Raw genomic sequence first — 17,690 nt, forward strand, 5'->3', positions numbered from 1 at the left:
ATGGCCACATTCTGGACCTGGTTTGCTCCACACCCTCCCTCACCATCCATAACCTGTCATTGACTGACCTCACAATTTCTGATCATCTGGCCATAACCCTGGACATTTGTATCCCTACCCCCACTAACAACCACGCACGAACAATCACCTTCCGGAATCTGAAATCACTCCCTCCCGATTCTTTCTCCTCCGCCTTGTCTGATGCCATTACCAGCTCTTCCCTCCCCTCAGACTCCACTGCTTTGGATCTAGTCAACTTCTACAACCACGCACTCTCCTCCTGTCTCAACCGATTAGCCCCTCTCAAAACAGCTAGTCTCCTTCTCCACCTCTGCCCCTTGGTATACCCCGGATCTTCACATTTTTAAGAAGCAACGCAGAAAACTTGAACGCCTCTACAGAAAAACCGGTCTCACAGTTCATGCCCAAGCCTACAAACACATTGTCAGTATTTACAACTCTGCACTCAAAACAGCCCGTTCCAATTTCTATTCTCAAATTATTCACTCTAACTCTTCCAACCCCCGTACCTTATTCTCCACTTTCACAAAACTCACCAAACCCAAGGACAATATCACTGCCACATTCACAACAGACAAATGCAAAAACTTTCTGTCATCTTTTCATGCAAAAATCCAAACTATACACAGTTCACTTGCATCCACTTCCTTCAGTTCTCCTTCCTCAGATCTTAACAGTCCACCTCTAACATCTCACAGCTTTCCCTCCTTTTCTCCTCTTGCTCCCTCTGACATCTTCAAACTCATCTCAACCATGAATTTCTCCAGCTGCATTCTCGACCCCATACCATCCTCTCTTCTTAAAACCTGTATTCCCACTCTCATTCCTCTTATCATTAACATCATAAACACCTCTCTCACCACTGGCTCAGTCCCCTCCCCACTCAAACTCGCCACCATCACACCCCTCCTGAAAAAACCTGACCTTAACCTCGACAACCTGGACAATTTCAGACCCATTTCCAATCTCCCACTTCTCTCAAAAATTCTGGAACGATCCGTCATAACCCAACTTCAGCACCATCTCCACTCCTCCCATATGTTTGAAACATTTCAATCTGGATTCCGCGCACACCACAGTACTGAAACAGCTCTCATCAAAGTAACCAATGATCTTCTCCTTGCCACTGACTCTGGTTCCATCTCCATCCTCCTCCTCCTTGACCTTTCTGCCGCATTTGACACCATTGACCACAACATCCTCCTCCACCGTCTTCAGTCAATAGGGATATCTGGCACTGCACTCCTCTGGTTCACCTCCTATCTCTCCGATCGTCACCACTTCGTCTCCATCAATAACCATAAATCCCACACCTCTCCAGTCACCCATGGTGTCCCCCAAGGTTCGGTCCTCGGCCCCCTCCTCTTCATAATCTATATGCTTCCCCTCGGTCAAATCATTCGCAACCATGGACTCAATTTCCACTGCTATGCAGATGACACTCAACTTTACATTTCATCTAAATCCATCACCCCTGTCATTCTCTCTCACATCTCAAACTGCCGGTCTGACATAAAAACCTGGATGGACAATAACTTTCTCAAACTCAACAGTAACAAAACAGAACTTCTCATCACCGGACCCAAAGCTCTCCTCCCCTCTGTACAGAACCTCACTCTCCTCATTGATGGTCACCTTGTCACCCCCTCCACCTCCGTACGCAATCTTGGCATCATAATGGACTCAACACTGTCATACCAATCACACATCAGCCACCTCACTAAAATCTCCTTCTTTCATCTCCGCAACATCGCCCGCATCCGTCCCTCCCTCTCCCAAGCCACAGCTGAAATACTCATTCACGCCTTCATCACATCCAGACTCGACTACTGCAATAGCCTCCTCTATGGTCTTCCATCTTCTCATCTCCAAAAGCTGCAATACGTCCAGAACTCTGCCGCCCGCCTCCTCACCCACACCCGCTCCAGAGAGCACATCACCCCCATCCTCCAACAGCTTCACTGGCTTCCAATCTCATACCGGATTCAGTACAAACTCCTCCTCCTCACCTACAAGTCCCTCCATAACCTGGCCCCTTCCTACTTCACTGACCTCCTACAACAGCACTGTCCCTCCCGCCGCCTACGTTCTGCCGACTCTAATCTCCTCACACCCATCACTCGCACTAAGCTCCGAAACTTGGGGGACCGAGCCTTCGCCGCTGCCGCTCCCTCACTCTGGAACTCACTCCCAAAACCCATCAGGAATTCGGACTCATTACAAAACTTCAAATCACTCCTAAAAACCCACCTGTTCAAACTAGCTTTTCCCACCTCTTAATTCTTTATTTTGTCTTTGTGTTATGTTATGTAAAGCGTCTTTGAGTGTCCAAAAAAGCGCTATATAAGTTTGAGGTATTATTATTATTATTATTATTATAATTGTTTGAACTAGAGTAGTACCAATCCGATCACATGGTCGGGCCGATTGAGCCATTTTTCAGAGGATCGGATTCGGGAGAAAAGGATCGGGTTTGGGTTTTTAATTTAAAAAATATATGTTTCTCTGCATCATGCTCACACAGCCTCTCACTCACCCTCCTAGTGCTTTTCTTGCTCACCAAACAGCTGCTTGTTGAAGTTAATGATGAGTGACAGGTTTGAAGGTTTGATCTTGCTAGAGAAGCGTGGGAGCGCTGCTTTGAAAGGCGCCGAATGTAAAACCTTGTTAAACACTAGCGGTAGTCTTTCTTAGCAGCGTGAGACGTTTAACGTTTTAATACATGCTTTTAAAACTTTTTTTTTTTTAACAAATCGATCATTAACTTACCTTTGAGCAAGCATAAGTGTCCTTGGGTGACTGTCTTTACGTTCAGTTGTTTATGTGGTCGACAACAGAGCCTCATCCATAGAGTGCATTTGGCAAGCTATGAAAAAGCTCACACACAAAAATTCTTTCAGTGTACCTGATGTCGGAATTCCAGGTACCCCACACCCAGCATTAAAACATCGGGGTTTTGCAATTTTAAAGTTGGGAAAATGATATTTTAAGTAACAATCACATAGCATTCCTATGCAAATATATGGCTAGATGCCCGACTTTATGGATTTGGGGGTGTGGTTTTGGGATAGGTCCATTGTTTATGTGGTTGACGACATAGCCTTATCCTTAGCTTGCATCTGGCGAGCTTTCTTTTAGGTTTTCAAACGGGCCCCCAAAAAATTCCTCCCCCCAATCTTTCACAGTACCTGGTGTCGGAATTACAGGTACCCCACGCACAGCGTTAAATCACGATTAATTGCAATTTTAAATTTAGAAAAAAGATGTTTTAAATCACTCCCACACAGTACATTCCTATGCAACTTTACGTTTGGTGACCGAGTTTTCTAATCTGGGGTGTAGTTTTGCGATGGGTCCGTTGGATGCAGGTACGACGTCGGGAACTCATCCCACACCCAGCTCTGTAACAGAACCAATCATGCCAGTTGTCATACTAGCTTTGCTAGTTTTGAGCAAAGCTATTCTCCTAGTAGCAACTAGAGCTGTCCCGACTAGTCGACATAGTCTACGTCATCGATGACGTATATCGGTCGACGAGCACAACATCCCGTCGACGGTTAATGAAGGGTTGAAAAAATATATGCGTGGAAAGTTCAGAATGTCGGACGCTCTGTATGCAAGCGGGAAAAGCGGCACAAAGCCAAAAAAGCGCACCTGAGTGTCCAAAACATTGATTTATTTCAGAGAAACAAAGGAAGGTACACTCTTGTGTCCTGTCTTGTCAATCACTGACACAACATGCAATGACAAAAAGTGCTTTTTATGCGGCGTGTAAAGCTGAAGTTTCGTACTTCCGGTGAACATTTCAAAAATAAAAGCATGTCATGTTCGTCATATAAATAACGATTTCTGGAGTTAACCCCACATACTTCAGAATTCAGATTCTACACTAAGTATACCTTTAAAATGACACCCTTTATGAAAAATCTGATTGGCAATGAATAATTATTATAATTATTATAATACTATCATATACGTATAGTACTATACTATAATATTAATGCTACATGTTTTTTTAAGAATTGTTTTGAATCATGTTGGAAAGGCGAAGTCAGTGTTCTGAATCTGTTTACATTCCATTCTTTTGCACTAGTTAATTCTATCAGCATTTGAACTCCTTATATATTTGTGATTTATTATTTTTATTTACGTTTTTATTTGTACTTTAATAAATAATTTTTGGGTTACAAAATGTTTTTGTGAATCGATAAGCGTCAACAAAAATTCAATTGCTAAATTAGTAAAAAATATATATATATTTTTAAAAATTATTAGATTAGTCGACCAATCGTAAAAATAGTCGGCTGACTAATCGGGAGAAAATTGGTCGTTTGGGACAGCCCTAGTAGCAACCATTCTGCGTCATCATTCCCAGTTTGCATTGCTCACGTAAAACATGGCGTCCTCCGAAGGTCAAAACATTTACTAAATATTGTAGATTTTTAAATCAATGACAATATTTTATGTGTTTCAATGTTGGCTTATTAGGGCCTACAAGACTTCATACCCGTGGATCCTTTTCAGACAATGAGACAAAAAATGCAAACTTCTGGCTTCAACTGTACCTTTCCCATGTACCTTCCTAAAAGCAACCAACTAGTCTCGGTGGATTTTTTACTCAGTTGCTTTATTGGATAGAATAGAAGCAAATCACAGACAGGACACAAAAGCAATGTTCCCTCTAATGCTTAATGTGTCTGAGCAGACACACGAGCTTCCTGAGCACACTGCAGACCACGGTGAGCAACATCAGATGCGTACACTGTGGCCACACACCAGAATCGCGTCTGTTCAAAACCTTGGATTGTAGCAAGTTACATGGCTTATTAAAAGAATGAAATTACAGCAGGAGTTTTCATTAGTTTACTTTTAATATAATTGATACTGATAACTTAAAATGAAAAGACAAAAATCTCGATTATGAGATGTGTACTATGTTATATGTGAGAGTCTTCCTTTGGCCTGGGTAAGGTCCAGTTGTGGAATGGGTGAGTTAATTAAATAAAACATAATGAGCAACCACAATGGGAGTCCAGTATATCAAACTCCCACGTTAAAACTGTTCAGACAATAAAGACACTCAAGATTCCTATTCTCTTTGTCTGAGGTGCTACACTGCAAAAACACACCTCCTTAAAAGTAGTTACATACCCTTGTTGTCAGTTTAAATCTACAAGAAATAAGTGAAATTGTCTGCCACTGCTTCAAGTAAATTTTACCCACTTAGATTTCTTGAAATTATCTTATTTTTAGCTAGCTACTTTTCTTAAGACTTATTTTGAGTCACTATATTGATTCTTAAGAACATATCTGACAAGCGTTTTTTAAATTCAAGAATAGATATTGTTCAAAACACTATTTGAAAGTAAGCCTGAACAATATATCGTTTAAACATCGCCATCGCGATGTGCGTGTGCGCAATAGTCCCATCGCAAGCACGTGCGATAGTTTTTCTTTTTTTTGATCCACATACGCCTCACTCTCTGGTCTGCGCACAGCCTCCTACCCTCCCTCTCCCAGCCTTTTGATCCTCTCAGTCACTGCAGCACAACAATGGCTTTGATCTGGCCAAGGAAGCAGACTTCACACGGGCATCTGTCAATCATCGTTTAACTTGTTGAAAGGAAGCCGCGCTGGAATGAATGTTTGTACTGTGGGGACGTTGGAGACATTTAAATGCCAGAAGTGATCATGAGGAGTTTGAAATTTCTACATGTCACTTCAACGGTCACAGCTAAAGTAGATAAACAGAAGCATTTAATAAAGCCAAGCATTTATCTGCTACAGTACTTTATTCTTGTTCAAAAATGATTTGGTTGGACAGTTATGTTTAAAACTTATCATAATTATGAAATTTGAAGTGCTTAAAAACCATTTATTTATATACATTTTTTAAATCACTTTGGGGGGGGGGAGTTGGGGGGGGGGGGACATGTCTTATACTCGGTGACCCCAAAAAAAGTTTACACTGCCATAATACAACTTAAATGCCATGTTTATTCAGCTTAGAATTAGAATTGAATCACAAATTATACATTATTGTAAAGAACATGTACAGTACACTCTATTTTTCAATGTGTCCTCCCTTAAGTGTCACAACAGCCTCCAGGCGCCTGCGGAACGCTTCTTTATGTAGGATGCTGTCATCTTTTCCCAAGATCTAACAATGGACCTCTCCAAGGCTGCCACAGAAGTTTGTGGCTTCTTACAGGCACTGTCCTCCACAGTTGCCCATATGCTATAATCCAGGGGATTGAGATCTGGACTCTGGGGTGGCCACATATCACCTTGTCAATCAACTTTTTGGTCCGCACAGATCGGCACTTCCAGACCCAGGTTTTCGTGAGGCTGTTCCAATATCTTTCAGCTTCTTTTTAACTTTGTAGACTGCACTTCTGGATATTCTCAGATTTGCTGCAATCTCAGTAGGTGTCAGACCGGCACGCAGCAATTCAGGTACAGCTAAAGTTTTCTTCATTTTCAGCAGAAGCACAGGAATTGTAGAGACGAGAGATTACCAGCTGCATTGAGGGAACTTAATGAATCACTTAAGCATGACAACCTTATTTAGATATGTTTCAATGGCTTTTAAACAAGCAGTCAACTGAGTGTAAACTTTTTTTTGGGTCAACCTGTATGTATCTCTTTCCAATGCTAAATCTGAATAAATACATTGGGCAGAAAAAACACACACACAAAAAAAAAATGTTTAAATGGGGGGGTGGGCTACTTCGCGGTTTTTCACTTATTGCGGCGGGTTCTGGTCCCCATTAACCGCGAAAAACAAGGGATGACTGTACACTGTGGTGATCTAAAGTCTTTCCAAACAGCTATTTAAGTCATCTTGTGAAAATATCTTGAAAAAAATATATATATATATTTTTTTAATATCGCAATATAATATCGCAATATATCGCAAACCCAAAAAAAATCGCAGCAATAGTTTTTCCCAATATCGTTCAGGCCTATTTGAAAGCAATTTTCTTGATTTAGGTGAAAAATGAGAAACTTTTAGATGTATGGGCTTAATAAGAACAAATAGTAATATTTACTAAAGTGGAATAATCTGACGCATTATCTGTTAACTAGTCTTTAACACTCAAAGCAGAATGTAGAAAAGTTCTTTGACTAGATTTTCTAAAAATTATCTGATTAAGACGTTATAAATTTCAGCGTATACAGGACCGATAAAAAAAAAAAAAGAAAAAATCTCACTCCATTTCACCACTTGTTCCTTTATTTGCGCATATTCTGACATACTTTCCATCTTAAAAGAACCGCATTTCTTTTTGACATTCCTTTCGCCATGATAAAGGGTTAGCATTTGCGTCTCCTAACTCTGCTGAACTGTTGTTAGCTAGCTAACTTGTACGCATATGGGCAGGGCAAATATGCACAACACTGTCAATGCTATGATTGGCTGCGTAGCGTGCGTGAAGTGAACTGTATGATATAGGTTAGACACCTGTTGCTCATTGAGTTACGTTGCAAAATTGTACAGAAAACAATTTTCTTGGTCTAATTAACGAGATTATATCCATTCTATATATTTATATTTTTTTAAACCTGTCCTGTTCAGCTGTTTGACACGGAGAATGGAAGTCTGAGTGCCCGGATAGTCTGAACAGTTTTAATGTTTCACATTGAGAGTCTGACATACTCCCATTGTGATCACTCAACATACCTCGTTTATTATGACAAAGCAGCGAACAGGAAGGGGTTATGGGGGAACAGAAGAAAAGAAACACAGGAGAAGAAAGAAAAACACAAACTACAACAAGAAATACATTGAACATCTAGACCAATTACTAATATGTTGGTGCTATCGTCAGTTAGATGTATTTCCGGTTGACACCATGTGGGAGGCCTGTTGACCAGGGAAAGAGGGGGACGGCGGTGACGGAGTCTATAAGCTAAATGATTGAAAAGGGTAGAGTGTACACAAATCAGCTCTGTGAACTAGAACCCAGTAATCGTGTGAATCCCTTGTGAGTGTAAGCCCGTTGGCGACCAACCCTACGCCGCCCCATCGCCAATCCCGGCACCGGGACCCCCCACCCGAGCGCGCCCTATCACATCCAGCCGCACGCGAGCCCCACCAGGCGCGTGACAGCCACGCAGACGTACGGAGACGCCACGCAGGTGCCAACCCAGGGCCACGGCCCCCACCCAGCCAGCCCTGGGAGGGTGGGAGGGCGGGTTGGTGGCCGGGGGTCAAGCACAGCCCATCCCTCCTCCCGCAGCCCAGCAAAGGAGCCCGGGGAAGAAATCCCGGGGCCAAGACCGGCGACGGGACGGCCCAGGGCAGGACGCCAAAAAACTCCACCTCTAAGGCTGACAGAAGAAGAGGTTTATCAGACACCATTAGATACATATATGCCAAGGACCTGTGAAGTGTATTATTTAAGAATAATTCCTTAATTGTTCTAATTCTGGTAAGTAATATATAGGGTGTTCTAGAAAAATTGCATACGTTCCCCAGCAGCCGGCAACCAAATTGTCTATGGGTTTCTTTGTAAATTAAACCCATTGACCGACGTAACCGCGAAGGAAGAAAAATTATTTATTACATGCTGCTGGGAGTGTAAAAGCAGTTCAGATTTAAACATGTCCAGTTTCCAGCTGCAAAAGGATGCATACAACTTTATGATTGATATGATGAGATTATATCCATTCTAAAATGAGATATTAATTAATACTGTAGCACTGGCAAAGATTGGCACCGGAATTTTGCTTCAGTAAGTCAGCACAGGAGTCGAGCTCACTTTTGTCGCGTTGCCGTATTGAACACACCAATAGGAGTGTCGCGCTGACACGTCAGTTTAGCGCTGACAGTAGTGTAGTCCTAGTGACGTTACGATACCTTTCTGTTGAATTTTATTTTGTGTGCTGCATAAATTTTCTAGTTCGTTGATTATGTGCAAGCAGTGCGTGATTGCACACGGACGCAGCTTAGAGGGAACGTTGCACAAAGTCCTCGTCATTTCAAATGGCAAGGTTTGGCTTGAAGAATACTCCCCCAAATATCAGTTTTCATCTGTTATTCAAAAGCTTTCTTAATACAACTAGATAAGACTAGCTGAGTGTTAACTTAGAAATAATATATGTATAACATGAATATTGTATGCACTTTTACAACTGCAGCACTCATTTTCTCAATTCGTCCCTAACAGTTTGGCGTAGCAGTGGTAATAACCAACCAAGTGGTTGCACAGGTGGATGGTGCTGCCATGTTCTCCACTGATCCAAAGAAACCAATTGGCGGCCACATTCTAGCTCATGCATCCACTACACGGTAAGTCCTATTTTATTTTTTTAATCTCAAGTCACATGAGTTGCAAGCCCTGTAGTTATGTATTATATTTTTGGAAGGTAGGGGTTATTAATAGTTCAAGCCATAATCAAATTCTTACTCTAAAACACTTCAATGATATTTAAACTTTACTAGTTCTCCTGGGATGATTATGGATTTATGTTTGAAAAACTAAACTGAATCTCCCACCAAGAATACAGATGTAGTCTTTATTTCTGTCTGAAAAACTAAACTGAATCTCCCACCAAGAATACAGATGTAGTCTTTATTTCTGTTTTTATGCAAGATATGCAAAACCCCAGACACATAGGAGACAGCAGTTGTTTTTTTCTCTTTACCACACCCCAAAAGGACGTAATACACCATACTGAAGTCTTACAAAGGCAGGCAGAAAAGCAGAGATTTCAGTTGATGTATTACAATACGGTATTTCAATGGCTGCATTCTGCAAATGATGTATTGTTTACAGATTCTCCTAAATCAGGGGTAACACACTTGTGGTCTTAGAGCTATTTAAGGCCAGCGGCACAATGTTTTGAACCCAACCACCCCTGTTTTTTATAAGGCTGTAACGATACGTGTATCCAAACTGAATCGCGGTACTCTGTCACGATCCTGTCTCGTAGTGTGAGATGATAGAATTGTGGCACTACTTTAGGGCTGCAGCTTTCGATTATTTAAGTAACATATTAATCGATCAATTAGTTAGTTCGAATAATCAAATCATTGGATAAGGAATATTTCATGGGTTGCAGAATACATTTTAGGAGATGTAAAACAAAAGCTTGCCAAGATTGAACTTTCAAAGGAGCATTAAATGCGAATACAAAATGAAATTCCCAAGTTTTTTCAAACTATGCAGAATTGCAGTTGCACTCATTTCACAAGAACAAGAATTAAACTACCTGAGTTGAGCCTCAAACGGTATAAAAAATTCATAAGTGCGTATCGAAGTACAACAAAAGAACAATTGGCAAACTTGCATAGCAAAAGTCCGCAAACTTAAATGCTAGAAAATGCGAACTTTTTTTTCTTTTTTTATACTACGCTCTTATCAAATTGTTCAAACACATTCCCACAGAAAACCACTAAATATACCTCTGAACTAAATTACGAATGCATAAACGATCATATTAGCGCAAATAAAAACTTACAACCCTATTCTTAACAGGGAGCAGCTGGATCCAGCCGTTAGATCAGTCATGTAATGTTCACTGATGTTACTAGAGGGCAGTGTATCACCCAAATGAATACAACTAAATGCAAACACTTTCAAATGATATGCCATGATATTTCTCGTCCACTTGCATGTAAATTTGCCTATTTTTATCAACTAGTTTTGTTGCTGACAAGTGATAAATGTCCACTCTGCCTTGAGACAATTCACCTGCAGGCAGACCGAGGAGTACCGGTCTAAAATTAGATTCAGAGTTGCAAAATTAGAACTGTTAGCTCTAATGTATGCTTAAAGGCTGTTGAAAACGGAGCAAGCCCCCCCCCCCCCCCCCCCCCAAAAAAAATTCCCAGTTTCAAACTTATTGTATGTGCAGCAGCAACGTGCCTCCGTCTGTGTTAGGCAATGAAAAATTTGTCTACTCACAAAAATGTCAAGAAAGGCAGTTATTTCACATTGTTTAACATTTGACAAAAAGCCTCAATAGCGAAGAAGTCGATTGCTTTAACATTGTCAGAATCAAATAAGTCACTAGTCCATACGAATTAAATGATTCTCCATTGTGCTCTCTGCTCTTCAATGCCGTTTAATTGGTGGTTGGTTTCACGATAAGAGTGTCCCAAAGTTTTAACGTGACAGCAGAGTCCCATCAGAAGACTTTCCTATGTATAAAGCCTCATGTTGTATTTGTATGCAACCTATGCTCCATTATATTACTTGGAAATGAAGCTATTCTTCAAAACTACCTACAGTATGTGTGCTACATAGTTTATGCAAGTTTTTGGAAACATTGTCAGGGACAAAAGTTAATTTGTTCATAATGGTTTCATGAAGGAGAAAAAAAATAGTTTTAAATCAGCAAAACAAGTTTTGACGTTGAAAGCTGGGAGAGTCTTTTGTTTTTTTACTCACTTCAGTTTTGGCTAAAAGCAAAAAGCATTATTATTATGACTATTATTATTTTTGTAGAAGGGTGTAGAGAATTATTATATTTTTATTCATTTATTTGTTTTGCGTGTATTAAATTTTCAGGTGATTAGTTCCATAAAATGTTAGTATTAATATAATGTAAGTCACATATTTTTCACATTAAAAATTTATTTGGTTTATGTTTTTGTTTGGGTGTATGTATATATACGCGCGCGCACACACACACACACACACACACACACACACACACACACACACACACACACACACACACACACACACACTGTACTACTCAGAAAATTTGAATATCCTGTTAGATCAGCATTTTTCTCCATGTCAGCATGATTCTGAGCCATCAAGACTGACTTCTTAAAGGTACTATATGGAATGTATCGTGTTAATGTAAAATATTTTTCTACTCCATGCATGCTCCCTCCACCACTGCCCTGATGAGTACACAGAGCCCTGACATTTGAGTTAAGACTGCCCCCAAAAGCGCTTTTTCCCCTTCCCTTCAATAGAGTACGTCATCGCGGCGGAGGCAGCAGCACCGTTTCACTGAGCTTCCGCTTGGCAAAACACCACACGCGAGCGAGCCGATAACTTTCCACAATGTACCATGGATTCTGCAGACCGGCTTCCAGCACTGCTGCAACTCCAGTACAACTTATACCAGCATCTGCACGCCATGCTTGAGTTTAACACAGAAGCTACAGTTACACTTAAGGCCTGAGGGACAAGCTCCATATAGAACCTTTGAAGTCCAGCTGTCATGATTTTTGACACACTAATCAGGGTTCTTTTTCTTGCACCCTTTTGAAAGTCAAATTTAAGACCTTAAAAATATAATTTAAGACCAACAATTTCTGATGAAAAAAAACAACACATTTCACCGTAAACACAGAGCTGCTCCCACAGACCGCTGGTGTTTCCCCTCCTATCACGTGCGACTCGACGGCTTTGACCCCTATTGTCCCTATTGAAAAAATCTTTTTGCAGACTTGGCACAAGGCGTGGGAACCTCCAGGTCCCTCACGATACGATTTACGATACCAGGTCCACGATAATGATCTCACGATATGGCGATACAACCAATTTTATTTAATCTTTATTTTATCCGGCAGTCTCATTGAGATTAATATCTCTTTTGCAAGAGAGGCCTGAGCACAAGGAAACATTCACAAATATCAGACAACACAAAATACACTAACGGAAACGGTTACAATAATCAGTAAAAACATCAGACAAAAGAGATTAAAAATCACCAAGATGAATGATTGACTGCAGTTTAAAAGTAAATTGCAATTTGTTCCACTTAACAGGAGCATAATAGTTCAGCCAGTTTGGCCAACATTAGTGCGTGTGAGTGGAATGTTTAGGGTTAAGTAGTTAGGTGATCGCAAAGGCGTAGGTTTGCTCTTAACATTGGTAGGGACAATATATGCATAACCTGCATGTACTCTTTTTGCTCCGGATGGGATATTAATAAGACCAAACAAATTGGGTGAACGGAGGTCAGGGCTACATTTCTCACGAATATGAATCTAATTGATTGACATGCTAAATCAGGAGTGTTCATAACGTGTATTACGATCGACCAGTCATCACAATGCTAGTGTGGGTAGCTCGCAGCAACCCAATTTTTTTTTCATGTACATGGTTAATTATGATTGTTTTGTGCATGTTGTGTTGTGTGAGCAACATATGAGGTTACGCTTGGGGTATGTTTCTATCAGTTTTGCACATCGAGAGACTGACATTCTTGCCCATTCCTCCTTGCAAAACAGCTCGAGCTCAGTGAGGTTGGATGGAGAGTGTTTGTGAACAGCTGTCTTCAGCTTTTTCCACAGATTCTCGATTGGATTCAGGTCTGAACTTTGACTTGGCCATTCTAACACCTGGATGCGTTTATTTTTTAACCATTCCATTGTAGATTTGGCTTTATGTTTTGGATCATTGTCCTGTCGGAAGATAAATCTCCGTCCCAGTCTCAGGTCTTGTGCAGATACCAACAGGTTTTCTTCCAGAATGTTCCTGTATTTGGCTGCATCCATCTTCCCGTCAATTTTAACCATCTTCCCTGTCCCTGCTGAAGAAAAGCAGGCCCAAACCATGATGCTGCCACCACCATGTTTGATAGTGGGGATGGTGTGTTCAGGGTGATGAGCTGTGTTGCTTTTACGCCAAACATATCGTTTTGCATTGTGGCCAAAAAGTTAAATTTTGGTTTCATCTGACCAGAGCACCTTCTTCCAAATGTTTGGTGTGTCTCCCAGGTGGCTTGTGGCAAACTTTAAACGAGACTTTTTATGGATATCTTTGAGTAATGGCTTTCTTCTTGCCACTCTTCCATAAAGGCTAGATTTGCGCAGTGTACGACTGATTGTTGTCCTATGGACAGACTCTCCCACCTCAGCTGTAGATCTCTGCATTTCATCCAGAGTGATCATGGGCCTCTTGGCTGCATCTCTGATCAGTTTTCTCCTTGTTCGAGAAGAAAGTTTGGAAGGACGGCCGGGTCTTGGTAGATTTGCAGTGGTCTGATGCGCCTTCCATTTCAATATGATGGCTTGCACAGTGCTCCTTGAGATGTTTAAAGCTTGGGAAATCTTTTTGTATCCAAATCCGGCTTTAAACTTCTCCACAACAGTATCTCGGACCTGCCTGGTGTGTTCCTTGGTTTTCATAATGCTCTCTGCACTTTAAACAGAACCCTGAGACTATCACAGAGCAGGTGCATTTATACGGAGACTTGATTACACACAGGTGGATTCTATTTATCATCATCGGTCATTTAGGACAACATTGGATCATTCAGAGATCCTCACTGAACTTCTGGAGTGAGTTTGCTGCAATGAAAGTAAAGGGGCCGAATAATATTGCACGCCCCACTTTTCAGTTTTTTGTTAAAAAAGTTTAAATTATCCAATAAATGTTGTTCCACTTCACGATTGTGTCCCACTTGTTGTTGATTCTTGATTTGATTCTTGACAAAAAAATTAAATTTCATATCTTTATGTTTGAAGCCTGAAATGTGGCGAAAGGTTGCAAGATTCAAGATTCAAATACTTTTGCAAGGCACTGTATGTTCATTCGCTGCCATCCCTCTCACTTCAAATGGATTGGATCTGTATGGCCGTCAGTGGCAGCCAATGAGTACATTTCAGGGCATTTCACATCATTACCTGTTGATTTTTGGCTACTTCCTGTTGATTTGGGAGGGGGGGGGGTTACGGTTTACGGGTCACTTGCTGTTGATTTTGGGCCATATACAGCTCACTTCCTGTTGATTTTGGGTAACTGAAAAGGAAGTGACTCAATAATGACTCAAAATCAACAGGATGCAACCTGTAAATGCCCTATAATGAAAAGGAAAAACTTTTTTAAAAACGATTCTTGGTGGGAGCAGAACGACAACCTTTCGGCTACATAGTATCATGATATATCACCTTTTCAATATATTGTCACATCCCTACTTAGCATCTGGCACTGTTATTTTCCCCAGTGGCCAACCAATTAAAAAAAAAAAAAAAAAAAACACCACCATCCATCCATTGTTTAATTAAATTCACTCTTTCTTATCTCTGCATACACCTGCTCAACCTCTACAACAACAAATAACCAGGAAATGGCGACAACTCAAGTCGCTGACGTACGTCGAGGTTGCGGACAATGTACCAAATAACAGCTTCTGGCAATTTAATACCTACTGCAATTTTCCAATAGATTTAACACAATTTAAGACCTTGTTTATCCAGATTTCACAACACAATTTAAGACCTTGTTTATCCAGATTTCAAATTCGTGACTTTTTGAGGACCGGCAGGAACCCTGCCAATTTAATGATTGGATCTTGTTAAAGAGTATTCAAACATCAGTTATCAAGTCACACAGATCCATAACTATTGAAATTGTGCAATAAAATATTTTTAGCCTCTGCATAGTATCAAAAGCAAAGGCAAAAAAAAACGTGATGGATTTTCATTTCATTGTCATTTCATCCATTTCATTGTCCCCCAACTCCTAATGTGTTTTCCTTGCAGCCTATATCTGAGAAAAGGCAGAGGAGAAACGAGGATCTGTAAAATCTACGACTCACCTTGCCTGCCAGAGGAGGAAGCCATGTTTGCCATTAACGCTGATGGTGTGGGAGATGCCAAAGACTAAGGAAACTGTGCAGCAGACAGTGTGCAATTTTCTAATGACATCTTAAAAGCTCCATGATTTGGACAGCTCTTACTGTGAGGAAATAAAAACCTGTTCAAAATGGTTCAAGCTTGACTGAGTCAAAGATTCCATCTTTAGATGTGTAGCAACAACAAGGTGATCAAAATATATAAGAACACCTGAAAATTTGGATTTCAACACGAGACTAGATCAGTCCAGATGAAACATTCTTATAGCTCTGATTTTTGCATGTATATATACTCCATATATTTAAGTTGCAGTTTATAAAAAAATTAATTTGAAATTGAACGTATGTCTGTGTGTAAGAAGTGTCTGCTTTGTGATTGGCTTTAAGCAGGGATACCAAGCCATGGACTGCGTGTGATACAGAGTGTAGTCATGGTTCTGCCTGTCAAGCGAGTTTTAGTTCATTCACAGACCCCGTCTTCAAATGGTAGACTGCAGTTTTTAAAAGTGAAAGGACAGAATATTATCTTGTTATATACCTGGTAGTGTATGATGAAAGAAGTGTCAAAGGCATAACGGTCAGCCGTTATGCCTTTGACAATTTTTTCCATTTCATATCAAGAAAAAATATTCAGAATACGAAAGATACGGTGTACTGGAAAAGATACGTAATTCCCGCTTGCAGAAAATTTTAGAAAGTCGCGCCATAAATGCGCCTTTACTGTCCTTGCGAAGACGTCGGTGCCCAGTCTAAGCTAGACTGTGTGTTTTACTGTGTTCACTGAGCTGTTCCTAACATCTGCGCCTTGCAGGGTGAAATTAAAAATCAGTCCTGTCCTCAATGACACATTCACAGCAATGTAAATCCACGATTATAATTAGCTACTAATACAGCAGTAACACCTATATAAACAGCGCGCATTAGCTAGCGTCTCCACATCATCCAAACAACATGCCTTAAGTGCCTGATGACAAGTAAAACACAACAAACAATATAAAACATGGTATACAGTTATATATAGGCTGCGTGTGTGTAATGAGTTCTTTGCATGGATGCTGAAGCACTACCTGCTCTAAACTAATTGCGCCAAAATAAAAGCATGGCTGACGATGTCTTCGTCAAAAGAGCGCAAGTCTCCTCAAATTCATTCTTCAATTTATTATTATTTTTTTAAGTTCTATTATCTGCTTCCTAACAGGTATTAACGGCAATGTTTAGACATCTTTAATGTTTCAAATGTATTTGGCTCCTGTTTCAATCTGAGTACAATCGTAAGAAAAAATTGAATGTTGTGTTTTTAATAGCACTTGGAACAAATTAGGCTAATTTACATGTAAAACACGGTTCATGATATGAAAGCCACTCCGGAACGAATTCATTTTGTGTCTTGAGGTACCACTGTACAAGAAATTCACTGACTATACTACAGAAAAGAGCCAGAAGAATAATACATCATGCAAATACATTATTTCATTTTCAAACAGCTCCGCTCACGTACTGTGCAAGGCAATAATCAGAAATTGATATTTAAAAGAAGGCTGTTTTAGTTTTGAGGAGGGAGTTCTATTTACAGCATCAGAGGCTACGTTGACAAGTTTTTGTGTTTGTTAGGTTCGATGTGGGACCTTACGAAGCGCTCTAAAACACGCTTTTCACCGGGAAGTGGGTTAGGTTTAACGGGTGTTTTGACAAATGATCCATGTACAGTATCTTGGCCAGTTATTTTTTTATTTGGTGTTTATTTTTCATCTTTACTTATGTATATGGTTATTTACTTTGTCTTTTCTAAATATGGGATGAGTATAATGACGGACTGATTGTTCATTGAGAAATAGAAGGGGGGGGGGGGGGGGTAGGTTTAAATAAGCTTATGCTTTGTCCTATTTCCATTCCGGCATACTGAGTAAATTCCGTTATTATTTTCTTGACTTGTCTCTCATTGGTTTTGTCTGATTTTTAATTGATTTTTTTTTTTTTTCTGTCATTTTTTTTTTTTTTTTGGGCTTGTCCTTTTCTTCTGTGTCATGTCCAAAATAAACTATTAAAAAAAAACTTTGAGGCATTTCCTTTTCTCATCTACGATGCTGGACAATGCACGAAAAAGTCTCTCACTGTCC

At 40.3% G+C, this 17,690-nt stretch overlaps 1 protein-coding gene across 3 annotated transcripts in view; it reads left to right on the forward strand.

Moving 5' to 3' along the window:
* Positions 1 to 17,396, forward strand: part of rad51 (RAD51 recombinase) — an 81,662-nt gene extending 64,266 nt beyond the window's left edge. For all 3 annotated transcript variants that reach the window (XM_057822127.1, XM_057822128.1, XM_057822126.1), the window contains exons 9-10: positions 9,195 to 9,316; positions 15,482 to 17,396. In XM_057822127.1, the coding sequence (XP_057678110.1) occupies positions 9,195 to 9,316; positions 15,482 to 15,605 (246 nt within the window). In that variant the 3' untranslated portion in view covers positions 15,606 to 17,396. The remainder of the gene's footprint in view (positions 1 to 9,194; positions 9,317 to 15,481) is intronic.
* The last annotated feature ends 294 nt before the right edge of the window (positions 17,397 to 17,690 follow it).

Source organism: Corythoichthys intestinalis, chromosome 19, assembly GCF_030265065.1.
Source record: "Corythoichthys intestinalis isolate RoL2023-P3 chromosome 19, ASM3026506v1, whole genome shotgun sequence".
Lineage (NCBI taxonomy): Eukaryota > Metazoa > Chordata > Actinopteri > Syngnathiformes > Syngnathidae > Corythoichthys > Corythoichthys intestinalis.